General features: G+C 47.7%; 1 protein-coding gene across 1 annotated transcript; it reads right to left on the bottom strand.

Moving 5' to 3' along the window:
* On the bottom strand, positions 1-15,819 carry LOC143288180 (uncharacterized). The gene is made up of 3 exons (XM_076596493.1): positions 15,747-15,819; positions 2,042-4,414; positions 1-1,243 (listed from the first exon to the last, which is right to left on the bottom strand). The coding sequence occupies exons 2-3, from the start codon at positions 4,393-4,395 to the stop codon at positions 82-84; spliced, it is 3,516 nt and encodes a 1,171-aa protein (XP_076452608.1). The 5' UTR covers positions 4,396-4,414; positions 15,747-15,819; the 3' UTR covers positions 1-81.
* Positions 15,820-20,089: the final 4,270 nt, after the last annotated feature.

The following is a 20,089-nucleotide window of genomic DNA, read 5'->3' as shown; positions in this document are numbered from 1 at the left end:
CCCCCTGCCCCCTCCTCCCCACCAACACATACTTAACGTTCTGATCAGCAGTAGGCATCAAGCAGGTATCGCTTGAGGCTGTCAGGCAAAGGGAGGCAGTGCACGTTGGGGGGCTGCCAGTCGATGGCCATGAGGACCACCAGCTTGCAGGAGTGCTGCAGAGTCCTCAGCTGGGCCTGACTGACGGCCTCCTGCAGGCGATGCAGCGGGTGCTCCCTGGAGGAGGTGTTGGCGGTCTGCAGCATGTGCTGGGTGATCCGGGACAGCAGCTGCAGGTCCGACACAGACAGAAAGCGAAGCACCACGGCGGCGCAGGACTGCGGCATGGACAGGCGCACCGCCTCGTTGGCAAATTTCTCCAGGCATCGCCGCTGGCGCTCCTCCAACGCCCACACCATCATCTGCGCCTTCATGGAAGGGCTGGCAGCCGGGGCCGGCGTAGTTGAGCGACCTCTTGACCGTCAGGCACGGGTTGGAGGAGGATCGGTTGTTGGAGCGGAAGGCGGTGGGGGTGGTGTCAAAGTGGGCCTGCGACACCGGAGGGGTGACCACACCCTCGTCGGGCAATGGCTGCTCTCCAAATGAGGAGCTTCCTTCCCCACTGTCCGTTTGCGTGGCCATGGAGTAGTAGGAGGTGACTACTTGTGAAGGGAACCGAGGCACCTGCTCGGCGGCTGCCACGTTCGGCATCGTGCCCTCTTCGGTTCTGGGCGGGGAGCCGGAGGAGTTGGAAGAGGGCGGGGTCATGTTGGAGGGCGCCCAGGGCACGCAGGTGGGTCTTGGAGGTTGGGGTGGGGGTAGGGGTGCAGAGTAGGGAGGGAGGTGGGCCCCCCTCAGGTCCACACCGCCCGCAGAGTGGTTCACCGAGATCTGGGACTCCTCCCTACTGGCCCCGTTAACGTACGGCCGCCCCAGCAGGCGGCATACGCTGCTGCCCATGTAGAGCGCAGGGTCCAGGGGAGGGAAGAGGCCCAGGAAGATGGCCAGGTGCAGGAAGCGCCTCTGTAGCGCCTCGTTCTGCAGGAACATCCAGTCCATGCGGAAGAGGTTCCACTCCAGGGAGCTGCAGAAGCTGGGCCCCAGGCGGCCCCCCCGCCCGACCAGCTCCCAGCACGCGCTCAGCACGATCTCCGCCACGCGCTCCAGGTCCATGCATCGCAGCACGGCGGAGTCTCGGCCGCCGCGGGGCATGAGGGGGGCGTAGTACAGGTCCACTGAGGGCTGCAGGAACAGCTCCATCACTCTGTGGTCAGTCAGCCACCCAACAGCACGGTCAGGGAGGTTTAAAGGGGTGGGTGTCATCACATCGTCACCCACAGGACAGTGCTCACAGCACACACACACACACACACACACACACACACACACACACACACACACACACGTACACGCAAACACACATATTCGAAAGTTGGGTGCACTTTGACTTGACCCACATCACATCGAGAAAATGAGAACACTTACTGCATTTTGTTTATACGACTAAATAAGACTGGAATCAAAATCTAGAATTCTTTGGCTCTTGAAATGTACGTTTATATCTGCAATAGCTTGGCCCAAAACAAAAGTTTGTTTGGTTTGTGGTAACAGTGAAAACCTTCGCATGAAACGGTGCAATGTGAAACGCTGGCCACAAGCCACTGAAAATGAGATCACACTGGTTCTGATAAATGAACACTGTACAAAACACACTACAACTACAGCCTAACCATATGAGTTAACCATATACCCTTAAAAAAAAGCAAAAGAATACACAAATACTGAAAAGAAGCAAATCATGATTTACTTGTACGGCTTTCCGAAGATGAGTGAAAAGAGGCGTTGACGCAAAAGCGATGACAATACATAAATACCAAAAAGAAATCAATCATTTACATGTACGACTTGCCGAAGATGAGAGAAAAATGAAAAGAAGCGAATCATTTACCTGACAACTTGCCGAAGACGAGAGAAAAATGAAAATGAAAAGAAGCCAATCATTTACCTGACAACTTGCCGAAGAATAGAGAAGAATGAAAATAAAAAGAAGCCAATCATTTACCTGTACGACTTGCCGAAGATGAGACATGAGGCGTTGACGTCACTTCCGGCGTCCAGCAGCAGTTGCAAGGCTTCCAGCAGCATGTGTCTGGCCTGCTCACAGCTCCGGTCCACCTGCCCGCCCCACAGTTCCGGCAGCGTGGGCAGCACCAGGCCCAGCGACTTGCCGATGGACAACGAGAAGTCCGGAGGGGATCGGATCCCCAAAGCCAGCATGGCCAGAGTGGAGAGGCCGCTCTGCCTGTCGGGGGGGCCCGCCCTCTTCAGCATCTCCTCCATGCTGCTGTAGACACCCATGTCCATGCTGCTGGTGTTGACGGTGACCGACACGAAGTTCAGGCTGAGTTCTATTGACGAGGACTCACCGCTGTCGACTCCCGAAGGATGGCTGCTGGCCAGGTCCTCTTTCTGCCCCTCAGGGCTTGGCAGTTCCTCGGCCAGCAGCTGCACGTTAGCGCCCTGATTGAGCAGCACAGCGATGCTGGCAGGGTCACAGCGCCAGCACGCCAGGTGCAGAGGACTCAGCCTCACGTTCATGCAGCGGGAAATCCAACGGTCCATGACGGGCAGGGACACAGGGAACAGGGCGTTGGGGTCAGGGATGGTCACAGACTGCTGCTGGAGTGAACAGGAATGGGCTCTGCTGCCCGATTCTGGCTCTTTGGAGATTTCCACGAATTTTTTCCTTTGTTTCGGACAGGTTGAAGCAGCCTCGTGTTCATGGCTGGCCGGATAAGCAGTGCTTTGAGCTGAAGAGCCCGAAGCACGGGGGCATGGCGGAACAGTCTTTGAGGAAGCTGGAGAGCTCGAATGTTGATCAAGAGATGATGAATCTTTCACCTGCTTTTCTGGAGACCTATCCCTGGAAACTGTGGCTTCTGGCCTTTTGTTGACAGCAGTTGTGTTTTCTAACCCCTCGTTTACAGGAGTTATTCCTGGGATGTTTTTACTGTTAGCATTTCCCCTTTGTAAAATGTCAGAATGGTTTTCACACGCCTCTTGCTTTTCTTGAACGGACTGCATTCCAGTTCCACAATTCTCTTCAGCGTCCTCTGGCACCGGTGCATAGGAGCCAGTGCTGGTGCTGGGAGAAAAGAAGGACGGTACATGGTGGTGACAGAAATGACCAGACAACACCAGCTGCAGAAGCGGAACACAGCCCATGAGAGCAGCGCAGTGCACGAACCAGGGGCAGTCAGGACAGGTGTGAAGTAAGTCCCCAAGCTGAACTTCTGGCACGTAGCTGTTGTGGGGCAAGCTGAAGACCTCATCCAAGAGGAAGTGTTGCCAAACATGTTTGAACAACAGGTAATGAAGCACCTCAGGGTTGTCTTTACGTATGCATATGGTAATTGGGTTGTTGGGATTTAATTCATTCAGCAGATCCGCATCTCCATTATTCTTCTGATCGTCCTCTTTGTTTTCAGAGCCTGTGGGCAGAGGTTCAGATCCTTCATGCTGTGCATGCTCGTCCCTTCCCTGCACATGTTCTCTCCTGCCCTGTGTATCATAGTCTGCAGAGCGGGGGGTGGGCCGTGAAAAGGGGTCATCCACGTGATAGCGGCACGTGTCGTGAGCAGAGCCAATGCTGTCATAGGCATCACACTTCTTGGTGATCTTGGCCTGAACACCTGGCGACCTGGTCAGACTGCCGTTTGTCCCGCTACGTTTGCGGCGACTCTGCTTGCTGATCTGCGGGTGATGCTGGAGCACAAAGACGAGCATGCTCTGGTTCTCCGCCGCCAGGTCCAGCAGACGGGAATATCGTATGAGATGACAGGTGTTGGGGGTGAGGACCACAGAGGACGATGCGGAGGCGGAGTGCGAAGGGGGGGTGGCTTGGTGACAGTAGTTCAGAGGGATCGGGCACGCCTGGCGCTGTGGGCCGGTGCTCGCAGACAGGGTGCCGGAAGTGCCGGGCTCTGCAGGGGGTCTGGGGTCGAAGACAGGGATGGAGGCCAGCAGCTCGGGACACACCTCGTGCAGCTGCCGCACAGCGTCCATCCTCCTCCGGGACAACGCCTCCAGCATCAGCAGGGAGGGCGCCGTTGCAGACTTCCTTCTGCCTCCTTCCTCTCTGCCCCTGCCTGCCTTCAGGCTCTCTCTGGAGCATGCTGGTTTGTCCTCGGTGCCACAGTCCCCTGGACCCTCCCCTTTGTTTCCATTGGCCACGTCGGCATCGTGCTGGTCACTGGAGGCAGAGGATGGCTGGAAGGTCAGCAGAGCTGTCCGCAGCTGTGGGGAGTCGTTCAACGGAGGCAGCTTGGCGCCGCTCAGCAGCGCCCTGTACACGCCCTCGGCCACAGACTGCGGGCAGCTGGACTCGTGAGGCATGGTGCCATTGTCATTGGGCATGTTGTTGGTGCCATACACGCTGCACGTACAGTAATTAACTCTGTAACAGACTCATTCACGTCTGAATGGAATGTCAGTGGCTCATTCAGTTGTTTCTAACCACCTAAAAGGCCATGTTAGTAGCTCTTTTACAGTCATTATCCCCCTGAATAGCCATGTCATGTTAATGGCTCACTGAGTGCTTCTAACCACCCGAAAGGCCATGTTAATGGCTCATTGAATGTTCTTAACCACCTGAAAGGCCGTGCTAGAGGCTCGTTCAGTGTTGCCAGCCACATCAACGCTCAAGGACATGTCATAAAAAAAAGAGCAAAAATAGCATTAAACTAGCCAGTCCCGTAGAGAGAAACAAAAGACAGACAGACAGACTGACACAGAGAGAAAAGAATAAAAGAATGGACATGAAATATAGACAGATACACAGAGAGTAAGACACAAAGATAGAAACAAACAAACGTGCAAACGACAATCTGGGTGAACTCAGACAGTGGAGGATAATGGTGGTGGGGGTGGGGGTAGTACAAACGACAATCTAGATGACCACAGTGGAGAATAATGGGAGTGGGGAGGGGGGGGGGGGTAGTACAAACGACGATCTGGGTGAACAGACAGTGGAGGATAATGGGTAGGGAGGGGGAGGGGGTGGTGGTGGTAGTACAAACGACAATCTGGGTGAACAGACAGTGGAGGATAATGGGGGTAAGGGAGGGGGGAGGGGGGGATGGTGGTAGTACAATTGACAAACTGTGTGAACAGACAGTGGAGGATAATGGGGGTGGGGGGGGTGGTAGTACAAACGACAATCTGGGTGAACAGACAGTGGAGAATAATGGGGGTAAGGGAGGGGGGAGGGGGGGATGGTGGTAGTACAATTGACAAACTGTGTGAACAGACAGTGGAGGATAATGGGGGTGGGAGGGGGGGTAGTACAAACGACAATCTGGGTCAACAGACAGTGGAGGATAATGGGGGTAAGGGAGGGGGGAGGGGGGGATGGTGGTCGTACAATTGACAAACTGTGTGAACAGACAGTGGAGGATAATGGGGGTGGGAGGGGGGGGTAGTACAAACGACAATCTGGGCGAACAGACAGTGGAGGATAATGGGGGTAAGGGAGGGGGGAGGGGGGGAAGGTGGTCGTACAATTGACAAACTGTGTGAACAGACAGTGGAGGATAATGGGGGTAGGGTGGGGAGATGGTGGTAGTACAAACGACAATCTGGGTGAACAGACAGTGGAGGATAATGAGGGTGGGGAGATGGTGGTAGTACAAACGACAATCTGGGTGAACAGTGGGGGATAATATGGGCAGGGAGGGGGAGGGGGTGGTGGTGGTGGTAGTACAAACGACAATCTGGGTGAACAGACAGTGGAGGATAATGAGGGTGGGGGGATGGTGGTAGTACAAACGACAATCTGGGTGAACAGACAGTGGAGGATAATGAGGGTGGGGGGATGGTGGTAGTACAAACGACAATCTGGGTGAACAGACAGTGGAGGATAATGGGGGTAGGGTGGGTGGTGGTGGTAGTACAAACAACAATCTGGGTGAACAGACGGTGGAGGATAATGAGGGTAAGGGAGGGGGGGTATGGTGGTAGTACATACGACAATCTGGGTGAACAGACAGTGGAGGATAATGAGTAGGGAGGGGTGGGTAATGGTGGTAGTACAAACGACAATCTGGGTGAACAAACAGTGGAGGATAATGAGTAGGGAGGGGTGGGTAATGGTGGTAGTACAAACGACAATCTGGGTGAACAGACAGTGGGGGATAATGAGTAGGGAGGGGTGGGTAATGGTGGTAGTACAAACGACAATCTGGGTGAACAAACAGTGGAGGATAATGAGTAGGGAGGGGTGGGAGGTGGTGGTAGTACATACGACAATCTGGGTGAACAGACAGTGGGGGATAATGAGTAGGGAGGGGTGGGTGGTGGTGGTAGTACATACGACAATCTGGGTGAACAAACAGTGGAGGATAATGAGTAGGGAGGGGTGGGAGGTGGTGGTAGTACATACGACAATCTGGGTGAACAGACAGTGGGGGATAATGAGTAGGGAGGGGTGGGTGGTGGTGGTAGTACATACGACAATCTGGGTGAACAAACAGTGGAGGATAATGAGTAGGGAGGGGTGGGTGGTGGTGGTAGTACATACGACAATCTGGGTGAACAAACAGTGGAGGATAATGAGTAGGGAGGGGTGGGTGGTGGTGGTAGTACATACGACAATCTGGGTGAACAGACAGTGGAGGATAATGAGTAGGGAGGGGTGGGTGGTGGTGGTAGTACATACGACAATCTGGGTGAACAGACAGTGGAGGATAATGAGTAGGGAGGGGTGGGTGGTGGTGGTAGTACAAACGACAATCTGGGTGAACAGACAGTGGAGGATAATGGGGGGGCGGGGGGGGGGTTAGTACAAACGACAATCTGGGTGAACAGACAGTGAAGGATAATGGGGGGGGGGGGGGGGTAGTACAAACGACAATCTGGGTGAACAGACAGTGAAGGATAATGGGGGGGGGGGTAGTACAAACGACAATCTGGGTGAACAGACAGTGGAGGATAATGGGGGGGCGGGGGGGGGGGTTAGTACAAACGACAATCTGGGTGAACAGACAGTGAAGGATAATGGGGGGGGGGGGTAGTACAAACGACAATCTGGGTGAACAGTGGGGGATAATATGGGCAGGGAGGGGGAGGGGGTGGTGGTGGTAGTACAAATGACAATCTGGGTGAACAGACAGTGGAGGATAATGGGGGTGGGGGAGGGGGGGTTTAGTACAAACGACAATCTGGGTGAACAGACAGTGGAGGATAATGGGGGGGGGGGGGGGGGGTTAGTACAAACGACAATCTGGGTGAACAGACAGTGGAGGATAATGGGGGTGGGGGGGGAGGTTAGTACAAACGACAATCTGGGTGAACAGACAGTGGAGGATAATGAGGGTAAGGGATGGGGGTATGGTGGTAGTACATACGACAATCTGGGTGAACTCAGATAGTGGAGGATAATGGGGCTAGGGTGGGGGGGATGGTGGTAGTACAAACGACAATCTGGGTGAACTCAGATAGTGGAGTGGATAACTGGGGAGGGAGGGGAGGGGGGGGGTGTTCTTGGAGGATGGTGGTAGTACAAATAACAATTTGGGTGAACTCAAACAGTGGAGGATAAAGGAGGTTGTGAGGGGGTGGGGGTGGGGGGCTGCGCGGGGGGTGGGAGGCAGGTGAGGGGGGGGGGGGTGTGTGGACGGGGATTGTAGCAGTACAAACGGGAGTGGGGTTGCAGTACAAACAACAAACTAGATGAAATCAGACAGCGGATGATAAAGGATGGGGGTGGGGGGATGGGGGGGGGGGACTGCGGTACAATCAACTCAGTGAACTCACAGAGTGGAGGAGGAGGGGGAGGGGTAACGGTACAGCCTGTAGGACCACATGGCACTGGTCGGGGTTCGTTCTCACACTTCACCTGCTCGGAAACTGCTTCGTGTAAATCGAGTGTACCCTTCAGAGACGTGGCCGTAACAGTAGTCTTAGTACGGCAAGCTTCTTCTCAGCTCTCCTTCGGGTCGAACGAGTGTGCCCTTCTAAGAGTCGTGGTTGTAACAATACGGCAATCTTCGTCTCAACTCTTCTTCACATCAATCGAGTGTACCCTTTAGAGACGTAGCTGTAACAGTAGTCTCACTACGTCAAGCTTCTTCTCAGCTCTCCTCTAGGTCGAAAGAGTGTGCCCTTCTGAGAGTCGTGGTTGTAACAGTACGGCAATCTTCGTCTCAACTCTTCTTCACATCAATCAAGTGTACCCTTCAGAGACGTGGCTGTTACGGCAAACCTCTTCTCATCTCTCCTTCGCATCGAACGAGTATGCCCTTCTAAGAGTCGTGGTTGTAACACTACGGCAAGCTTCGTCTCAACCCTTCTTCACGTCAATCGAGTGTACCCTTCAGAGATACTTGGTTACAGTTTCCACAGCTGGCAACGCTTCCTCAGGGGGAATAAATCGCTTTTTTTTTGGGGGGGGGGGGGGGGGGGGGGTAAGGACCAATCACTAGGAAGGGCAGGGTAGAAGAGTAGGGAGAGGAGACGTTGCAGGGTGGGTGGGTGGGTGAGGGTGGGGAGAGGGGGGAGGGAGAGGGTAGGGAGATAAGAACGGAGGCGGAGAGTGGGCCAGGAAGGGGAAGGCGGAGGGGGGGGGGAGGAGGAAGAGGGGTGGTGGTGGAGGGGGGGGGGGGGGTTGGGGTGATTGACGCAATCCACGGTACTTGTGTAAACGTTGATTCTGTTTGTGTTTGTTTTTTTGTTTTTTTTCTTTCGGGATATCCTTTTCGTTCTTGGTACGTGATTTGTTTCATGTATTTGTTGAATCATTTAATCTATACATGCTGAAAATACAAAAAAAAAATCTAAGCAAACAAGGCGGTGAAGTAAGCTATGAGAGCGTAGACACAGAGGACGAGAAAACGGAGGAGCTACCACAAGGCACAAGGTAGCCGTCTACCATTGCATGGTACTATACAACAAAAGGATGTGAAGTAGTCTTAGCATTTCACTGAGAACTTTGATATCTCACGGGTCATTTCTTTTCTTCTTCTTCTTCTATTAACTGTGTGTGTGTGTGTGTGTGTGTGTGTGTTGTTGGTATCTTGCTGAAACAAAATTCACCTCTTTGAATTGTTTACATATGATTGTATATGTTTATCGTTTAAAAAAAACCGGCAAAACAAAACAAAAAAACAAAACAAAAAAAAAACGATAATTCTCTCCCTTAGATTATATGTTTCACCTCCCGCGGAATACTTGTTCTCTCTTCATTTTACGGGTCCTTTAATCAGCCATCAACATAGTCTTATGTTTCCTCACTACATCTAGACTTGCTCCCCAACACTTTATTTTGCTTTTGCTTTTATCACATGGCGGAAACTTTCGTTTAAAAGTGAAAATAATCAAACTACAAAAAAAAAAAAGGAGAAATAGACAGGTGTGTGTGTGTGTGGTCTGTGTGTGTGTGTGTGTGTGTGTGTTTTGCTGGGGCTGAGGGGAGAAGTTCAGTGTTATGTGTACTTATGTGATATGTGTACTTATTGCAAAGTTGAGTGTGTATGTGTGTGTGGTGTGTGTGTATTGTGTGTGTGCGTGTGTGTGTGGTGTGTGTGTGTGTGTGTGTGTGTGTTTTGCTGGGGCTGAGGGGAGAAGTTCAGTGTTATGTGTACTTATGTGATATATGTACTTATTGCAAAGTTGTGTGTGTGTGTGTGTGTGTGTGTGTGTGTGTGTGTGTGTGTGGTCTGTTCAGATCAATCACCTTACCTTTACATCTATTTTGGACAAGACCCAGTATGATTAAACACAGAGTCCCGGTAATGAATAAATGAATAATGAATAGATAAAGGAATTAGTAAATAGGTAAATAGATGAATAAATAAATAAATAAATGAATAAAAAGCTAACAAACGGGCTACAGTGTCGAGGAAAGCAGATAAAGGAAAAGAACGAAGGCGATCATTGGAAGAATCACATCCCAGCACAAACTATACCACTTCACCCTTCGCCATCTGTTAACGCCATGGTCGGCCTCCAGCCTATGATAGTTTGCGATCCCTGTCTAGATCTACTCCAGCCTGTTAGTTTGTGACGTCGACCTAGATCTGTTCTATCCCAGCCCTGGTCAGTTTGTGACTCAAGCTTAGATCTATCTACTCCAAGCTATGCTAGTTTTGTGATTCCTGTCCAGGTCAACACTTGGCGCCAGACATTTCATCCCTGTCCAGATCCAGCATGTGGCTCCAGTTTAGGCAAGTGCTTGACTCCTGCCTGGATTAGCATTTTCCTCCAGCCTAGTACAATGTCGTTATTTGACTACTGCCCGGGTTAGCGTTTCACTCCATCCCCTTGTAGTGGTTGACTCTAGCTCTGTCTAGTGTTTGACTCCAACCCTGACTAGTATTTGACTCCAGCCTAATTAACATTTAACGCCTGCCTGTATAAACGTTTGACACCAGCCTCAGTTAGCATTCCATTCCAGTCTGCATTAGCATTTCATCCCAACCTAAATTAGAATTAAATTCACACTTCTTTAGAATCTGACCCAAGACAACTGTCGTTTGGGAACTGACCTGCCGTACTGCCTGATCACGACCTGAATTAGGCATTGTACATAACCATGTAGTTGCTTGTGTGTCAACCCGACGTAAGCATGCGATACGCTTTCAGCTAAGATCACCGTCTGGTTCCAGCCCGGGTCACATGTGACTCAAGCCTACACATCGTGTAACTTCTGCTGGGATTAGCGTCCGAATCAAACCTAAATTAAAATGAATGTACCCTAGGTCAAATGTACCTCTAGCATAAGCTACATGGTTCCAATCTCGGTCAGCATCCAAAATCAACAAATGTTAGCCCAGTGTGCATGTGTCTTAAACCTAGATTACGCGCGCTTCAATTCTGGATGACTAGCGAATCACACTAGTCTCCATTTTCTGTCGAGAATAACGCCAAGACTGGTGATGGCAAGCCTAGCTCAGCATGCTATTCTGGCTAAGACTGACACGTAATAAGCCTAGAGAGGCATCTGACAGTCCAGCTTATACTACATGGGGCTCCGCGCTTAGATCAACCTGTAATTTCAGCCTAGATTAGTCCCTGAAACCGTTCTAGGTCAGCAACTGCAACATATTTCGAAGAGTAGTTTTCACTGCAGTCCTGACTACCTATTTAAAAAGAAAAGAAGAAAAAAAAAGGATTAACCGAAACCACGACCGGGGGTGCTGAAAATGAGCAATTTTCCTCATCAGACAATGATGACTACAAATCTGCAACGAAAAAGAGAATCCAGAATTTCATTCTTGAGTCACCCGGAAGTTCCACGTGGGACAATTTTGGGCAGGGTAATTTTTTAACTTCACTTCCACTCGCGCTTATTAGCAGTTTGCAATCAGTTCCAATCCATCGTGTAAGATCGAAAACTGGTGGTCAACCGACACCACATGTGCTGATCTGAGAAAACAAAATTGACGATGGAAACTGGTCACTGCCATCCCCGAAGTGAAAGCTTTCTGTCTCCAGTTTAACAATTCAAAACATGTTGGAGAAAAAAAAAGAAAAAAAAAGTGGTGAGCTGAAGTGAAGTCGAAACCTGAATGAAAGCTAACACGTCATATGTATGATGTCACGATACAGAATCGTTACGTCATTACATGGCGTCATTACTATCGATTTGTGACGTCATATTTGTGACATGGCGTCCATCAGGTAAACCTGGAAACTTCTTTCTTTTTTTCATTAATTTATTGTCTATTCACTACAAAATGGTTTAACTCTCTCCATACGAACGGCGAAAGAGACGACGTTAACAGCGTTTCACCCCAATTACCATCATCAAACTATTGCAAGCGGAAGGCTCTTATACTGAAGAGGTGAATGTTGACAAAGAATACCACAATTCTGACGACGGAAGCTAAAGGTTGGGTCATTCAGACACCCACTGGACATCCGAGGGGTCTGTGTAGAGGAGAAGAGAGGACTGACCGTACTGAGTGAGTTAATCAAGAGCGTGCATTCATTCATTTTAGCACGAACACACACACACGCACACACACACAATGGATGTGAAGAATGGGGGGATGGATTGTACGTGGGGAAGTGGGTAATGTATTGAAGGGAAAAATCAGCTACTGGTGGAGTGCTGGGACATTTGGTGGAGGGGCAATCAGTAATCATCCTCCTCCTCCTCCTCCTCCTCCTCCTCCTCCTCATCATCATCATCATCATCGGCCTCGTAACTCCAGTTGGGGTTGTGGAGGCACCACTGATTGGTGTAGTTAAGACAGCCTTCAATTACTTAGACAAAGATATATTTCTCAATTTATATGAAGCATTAGTTAGACCGTGTAGTTAAGACAGCCTTCAGTTACTTAGACAAAGATATATTTCTCAATTTATATAAAGCATTAGTTAGACCGTGTAGTTAAGACAGCCTTCAATTACTTAGACAAAGATATATTTCTCAATTTATATAAAGCATTAGTTAGACCGTGTAGTTAAGACAGCCTTCAATTACTTAGACAAAGATATATTTCTCAATTTATATAAAGCATTAGTTAGACCGTGTAGTTAAGACAGCCTTCAGTTACTTAGACAAAGATATATTTCTCAATTTATATGAAGCATTAGTTAGACCGTGTAGTTAAGACAGCCTTCAGTTACTTAGACAAAGATATATTTCTCAATTTATATGAAGCATTAGTTAGACCGTGTAGTTAAGACAGCCTTCAATTACTTAGACAAAGATATATTTCTCAATTTATATAAAGCATTAGTTAGACCGTGTAGTTAAGACAGCCTTCAATTACCTAGACAAAGATATTTTTCTCAATTTATATAAAGCATCAGTAAGACCGCATGTGGAATATGGTAATATTGTGTGGCACCCATACCTTAAGAGACAATCTATAGCATTAGAAAGGGTCCAAAGAAGAGCAACGAAATTATTAAAAGAATGCAAGAATATGAGTTACCAACAAAGACTTACATACTTAAATCTACATTCTCTGAAAGGTAGAAGAGTAAGAGGAGATTTGATTGAAACTTATAAAAATATTAAATAACACAAATGATGTAAATGCAAGACATATCTATAGAATGTCTGACTATGATAGTGCAAGGAACTCAGTAAAGAAAATTTGTTTTTAACATTGCAACACCAACATTAGAAAAAATTCATTGGCTAACCGAATTGCACAAACATGGAATGCACTACCAATCGAAGTTAAACTTGCACAAAATACTCGTACTAACACGTTCAAAAATCTCCTTGACAACAACACCATCTTAAAAGGAAAATTTTCGGCCTATGATGAATAAAACAAAGTTTCTTGTAGAAGTGTACTTGCCTACAACGCCCAACAACAACAAACAACATATGAAAATAAATAAATAAAAGAATATGGAAGAAGTGAAGATGAAGATTCGATGGGGACATAAAAAGGCCGAGAAGTCTAGGCAGATGACTGCCAGTCCCTATACTACTACTACTACTACTACTACTACTTCTGTGTGCCATGGAAGCTGCGATACATAGACTAGAAATGAGTGTGTGGAGGAGGGGGGTAGAGGAGGTGCAGGGTAATGTGTGTGTGTGTGTGTGTGTGTGTGTTGGAGCTCATGTACGTTTATATGTATTTGACTGTGCTTTCATATCTGTGAAACTGCATGTTTGGTGCATATCTGTTACGCATGTGTGGGGGTATGTGTGAATGTGTGTCTTCATGTTTTACATTTATTTGCTTATTTATCATCATTGTTGTCTTATTTATTTATTTATTTATTTATTATTATTATCATTACTACTACCTTTTTTAATATCATAATTATTATTTATTTATTTATGTAAGCTTATCTATTATTTATTCACCTTTTTTTTTTTACTCAAGGCCTGACTAAGCGCGTTGGGTTACGCTGCTGGTCAGGCATCTGCTTGGCAGATGTGGCGTAGCGTATATGGATTTGTCCGAACGCAGTGACGCCTCCTTGAGCTACTGAAACTGAAACTGAAACTGATGACAATCTTCCGCCGTCTCTCTTGGTCGCGGGCTGTTCTGTGCTATTCGGCGAAGACAGGCCTATCCACTTCCCGGCCTAAAATACGATAAAGAAATGATAAAAGACCCAAGAAAAGAAAATAGAACGGAAAGAAGATAGAAAAAAGGAAAGCGTGAAATGAATGTCAAAAATCGAAGCACAGATTGACAACAACAAAAAAAAAAAAAATTACATGATTTTTTTTTTTTTTTTTTTTTTTTTTAAGGCGTGGTTGGGGAGAGAGGGGTAGGGGTAAAAGAGAAAAAAAGGCTGAAAGGGTGGACAGAAGAAAGAAAACAGAATTCATGATTCTCAATAATTAATGTTTTATGGAAAAAAAACATTTAAATATCCACGTTCCCATCGTCACATTCTTGAGTATGTTATGGTGTGCCGGTGCGCTCGCGCGTGCGCGCACAGACACACACACACACACACCGGCACACCGTCACACACACACACACACACACACACACACACTAACACACACATACACACACGCATGCACGCACGCACGCACGCGCGCGCGCACACACACACACACACACACACACACACACACACACACGCACACGCACGCAACATTGTATAGCAATTGAACACTACGTTGAAGCAGTGTTCAGTTAAACAAAAGAGGCTACGGAGGTTCTGATCAATAATTCATACACCTCCAACACTTCTAGCACTGCCCTTTCCCTGTGTGTGTGTGTGTGTGTGTGTGTGTGTGTGTGTGTGTGTGTAACATAGACCTGTCTTTATCAGGAACTATGTGTACGTATATACCTGTCTTTATGGGGGCTGTGCGTACGCCAATATATACAAGGACATGTATATATACGTACACACAGGGTTCCATTCATTTCTTTGTGGAGGACCGTGTATGTGTTCGTACGCCAATATATACAAGGACATGTATATATACGTACACACAGGGTTCCATTCATTTCTTTGTGGAGGACCGTGTATGTGTTATAAATATATACATGTCCTTTAAAGAGCCCTGTGTGTACGAACGTGTGTGGCTGTTCTTTACATAACCATGTTTACGCATATGTCCTGTATACGTATTTACCAGTTCTTTGTAGAGCTCTGTGTGTGTGTGTGTGTGTGTGTGTGTGTGTGTGTGTGTGTGTGTGTGTGTTGTAGGTGCGTGCATGCGTGACTGAGTGTGTGTATGTGTGTGTGTGCTTGCGTGTGTGTACTGTGTGTGGGTGCATATGTGTGTGCGTGTTTGAGTGTGTATGTGCGTGTGCATGTGACTGTATCTGTGTCAGTGAAAACGTGCACTTGCTTGCGTGTGTGTGTGTGTGTTGAGGGTGGAGGGTCGTGTGTGACTGAGTGTTTATTCTTTTTATCAAGATGGCAACAATCTTTCCACAAGATCTTTGTCTCTCTCTGTCTGTCTATCTGTATATATCTCTCTCTGTGTCTCGGCTGTCTCTGTCTGTCTGTCTCTCTCTCTCTCTTTCACGCACACACACACTCTCACTCTCTCTCACACACTCACACACATACACACACACACACACACACACACACACACACACACACACACACACATCCTTGACACACTGATTATCACGACACCTAACCCTGACAGGGCCTTAACACCAACCCTCAAAGGGACACCACCAAGAACTAACTGCGACTGTCGATACAAGACTCAATGTTTTCAGCACCAATTTGACAATCAGTTCGCCCCAACACCCACATAACACGAGTCCCCAGCGTTGCAGCAACGAAAAAAACACATACGTACTTACATGCCCGGAACACGACGAAAAGATTAAAGCGAAAATAAACTGCGTCTCGTTACGAATCTTCGCACAGTCGCCCTCTTTCTGCTTCTGCTATGGGGCTCTGTCTGGGATATCTGGCGCCAGTTCAATTTGCATGCTCAGGAACACCTGCGTTCGTTGGTGAGCTGTTCGACTGCGAAGCTGGATTGCATCTTGTTTTGCCGTGTGTGTGTGTGTAGTGTGTGTGTAGTGTGTGTGTAGTGTGTGTGTAGTGTGTGTGACTCTGTGTGTGTGTGTGTGTGAGTGTGTATGTGTGTGTGTGTGTTTCTGATGGATATGAATCTATTTGTTGGATCTTTTATCAGTTTGTACAAAGGCCTACGGATGTACAATACTTTATTGCCTTAATGTGCGTGGGACGGTGTGCATGTCTGTGTGTGTGTGTGTGTGTGTGTGTGTGTGTGTGTGTTCAGGTATGCCTACACACGTAGGAATGTGCACATGCACTGTACACACACACACGTATTACATGCAAATAATCACACACACACTGACACACACACACACACACACACACACACACACACACACACACACACACACGGCACACAAAGTTAACAGTGATGACACGTTCTTTAGAGAGAGAGAAAGACAGACAGACAGAGACACGAAACAGAAAGAAAGAGAGAGAAAGACAGAGACACGAAACAGAAAGAAAGAGAGAGAAAAACAGACAGAGATACGAAACAGAAAGAAAGAGAGAGAAAGACAGACAGACAGAGACACGAAACAGAAAGAAAGAGAGAGAAAAACAGACAGAGATACGAAACAGAAAGAAAGAGAGAGAAAGACAGACAGACAGAGACACGAAACAGAAAGAAAGAGAGAGAAAAACAGACAGAGATACGAAACAGAAAGAAAGAGAGAGAAAGACAGACAGACAGAGACACGAAACAGAAAGAAAGAGACAGACAGACAGACAGACAGAGACACGAAACAGAAAGAAAGAGAGAAAAAGACAGAGACACGAAACAGAAAGAAAGAGAGAGAAAGACAGACAGACAGAGACACGAAACAGAAAGAAAGAGAGAGAAAGACAGACAGAGACACGAAACAGAAAGAAAGAGAGAGAAAGACAGACAGAGACACGAAACAGAAAGAAAGAGAGAAAAAGACAGAGACACGAAACAGAAAGAAAGAGAGAGAAAGACAGACAGAGACACGAAACAGAAAGAAAGAGAGAGAAAGACAGACAGACAGAGACACGAAACAGAAAGAAAGAGAGAGAAAGACAGACAGAGACACGAAACAGAAAGAAAGAGAGAGAAAGACAGACAGAGACACGAAACAGAAAGAAAGAGAGAGAAAGACAGACAGAGACACGAAACAGAAAGAAAGGGAGAGAAAGACAGACAGAGACACGAAACAGAAAGAAAGAGAGAGAAAGACAGAGACACGAAACAGAAAGAAAGAGAAAGACAGACAGACAGACAGAGACAGACAGAAAGAGAGAGAAAGACAGACAGAGACACGAAACAGAAAGAAAGAGAGAGAAAGACAGACAGAGACACAAAACAGAAAGAAAGAGAGAAAAAGACAGACAGACAGAGACACGAAACAGAAAGAAAGAGAGAGAAAGACAGACAGAGACACGAAACAGAAAGAAAGAGAGAGAAAGACAGACAGAGACACGAAACAGAAAGAAAGAGAGAGAAAGACAGACAGACAGAGACACGAAACAGAAAGAAAGAGAGAAAAAGACAGAGACACGAAACAGAAAGAAAGAGAGAAAAAGACAGAGACACGAAACAGAAAGAAAGAGAGAGAAAGACAGACAGAGACACGAAACAGAAAGAAAGAGAGAGAAAGACAGACAGACAGAGACACGAAACAGAAAGAAAGAGAGAAAGACAGACAGAGACACGAAACAGAAAGAAAGAGAGAAAGACAGACAGAGACACGAAACAGAAAGAAAGAGAGAGAAAGACAGACAGAGACACGAAACAGAAAGAAAGAGAGAAAGACAGACAGAGACACGAAACAGAAAGAAAGAGAGAAAGACAGACAGAGACACGAAACAGAAAGAAAGAGAGAGAAAGACAGACAGAGACACGAAACAGAAAGAAAGAGAGAGAAAGACAGACAGAGACACGAAACAGAAAGAAAGAGAGAGAAAGACAGACAGAGACACGAAACAGAAAGAAAGAGAGAGAAAGACAGACAGAGACACGAAACAGAAAGAAAGGGAGAGAAAGACAGCAGAGACACGAAACAGAAAGAAAGGGAGAGAAAGACAGACAGAGACACGAAACAGAAAGAAAGAGAGAAAAAGACAGAGACACGAAACAGAAAGAAAGAAAGAGAAAGACAGACAGAGACACGAAACAGAAAGAAAGAGAGAGAAAGACAGACAGAGACACGAAACAGAGAGAAAGACAGACAGAGACACGAAACAGAAAGAAAGAGAGAAAGACAGAGACACGAAACAGAAAGAAAGAGAGAGAAAGACAGACAGAGACACGAAACAGAAAGAAAGGGAGAGAAAGACAGACAGACAGAGACACGAAACAGAAAGAAAGGGAGAGAAAGACAGACAGAGACACGAAACAGAAAGAGAGAGAAAGACAGACAGACAGAGACATGAAAGAAAGAGAGAGAAAGACAGACAGAGACAGAAAGAAAGAGAGAGAAAGACAGACAGAGACAGAGACATGAAAGAAAGAGAGAGAAAGACAGACAGACAGAGACATGAAAGAAAGAGAGAGAAAGACAGACAGACAGAGACATGAAAGAAAGAGAGAGAAAGACAGACAGAGACAGAAAGAAAGAGAGAGAAAGACAGACAGACAGAGACACGAAACAAAAAGAAAGAGAGAGAAAGACAGACAGAGACACGAAACAGAAAGAAAGGGAGAGAAAGACAGACAGACAGAGACACGAAACAGAAAGAAAGAGAAAGACAGAGAGAAAGACAGACAGAGACAGAAAGAAAGAGAGAGAAAGACAGACAGACAGACAGAGACAGACGGGAAATGAGAAACTGAGAGACAGACCGGCAGACTGAGACAGACAGGAGGAGAGAGAGAAAGAAAGAGAGAAGAGAGAGAGAGCACCTATGTTTTCATCTTCTTCTTCTTCTTCTGCGTTCACTCGTATGCACACGAGTGGGCTTTTACGTGTATGACCGTTTTTACCCCGCCATGTAGGCAGCCATACTCCGTTTTCGGGTGTGTGCATGCTGGGTATGTTCTTGTTTCCATAACTCACCGAACGCTGACATGGTTTACAGGATCTTTAACGTGCGTATTTGATCTTCTGCTTGCATTTTCACACGAAGGGGGTTCAGGCACTAGCAGGTCTGCACATATCAGCTGCACATATGTTGACCTGGGAGATCGTAAAAATCTCCACCCTTTATCCACCAGGCGCCGTCACCGTGATTCGAACCCGGGACCCTCAGATTGACACTCGGCTATTGCGCCCGTCTATGTTTTCATCAATCTGCCATTCATGCACCATTGTCACCTCCTCCAAACCCACAACCACTGATCTTCCACCATAGCCACCGAAGTCATGGTAAATCTTCGACTGAAAACGGAGTATGGCTGCCTACATGGCGGGGTAAATAACTAAAAACGGTCATACACGTAAAATGTTACATGTCTGTCTGAGTGTGTATGCATGTGCGTCTGAAATCTGATTCAATGACACATGAAACGAATGATTAGCGCCCAGTGGCAGCCGTCAGTCGCCGGCTCTACCCTGGTAGGCAGCCTGTGGTGCAAATGTCCCCCGTGTATGTAAAGCGATTATAGCTTAGTCTCTGACCGAGGATAGGCGCTATATAAGTATCCACATCAATCAATCAATCCAAAGGACGAACATCAGTATCAGTATGTATGCATGGACTGTCAAGTCAGACCAGTCTGGAGGCAGGAGATGTGTGGAAGTGGCGGAGGAAGGGGGTGAGGGGATTTGGGGGGGGGGGGGAAGGAGTCATGTGTGGGGACTGGACAGGGAGGGGGTAGTCGGGATTTGAGGAGGCAGGGAAGGGGGAGGTTGTAATTGGTGGGGACGGAGAAGGAGATGGGGGTGGAAGTGGCAGGGAGGGGAGGGGTTCTTATTGGTGGGTAGGGGCAGGAGAGGGTCGAGGGTGGGGTGGGTATTGAGGCGGTAGGGAGGGTGGGGGGGGGAGAGGGTGTTATTTGGTGGGGATGGGGTGGAGGTTGAGGGGGCAGGGAAGGGGGAGGGTGTTATTGGTGGGGACGGGGAACGGGTGGAGGTTGAGGGGGTAGGGAGGAGGGGGAGGGTGTTATTGGTGGGGAAGGTGTGGAGGTTGAGGGGGGAGGGTGTTATTGGTGGGGATG

Source organism: Babylonia areolata, chromosome 12, assembly GCF_041734735.1.
Source record: "Babylonia areolata isolate BAREFJ2019XMU chromosome 12, ASM4173473v1, whole genome shotgun sequence".
Classification (NCBI taxonomy): Eukaryota; Metazoa; Mollusca; class Gastropoda; order Neogastropoda; family Buccinidae; genus Babylonia; species Babylonia areolata.
This window is presented reverse-complemented; position numbering and strand designations above follow the sequence as displayed.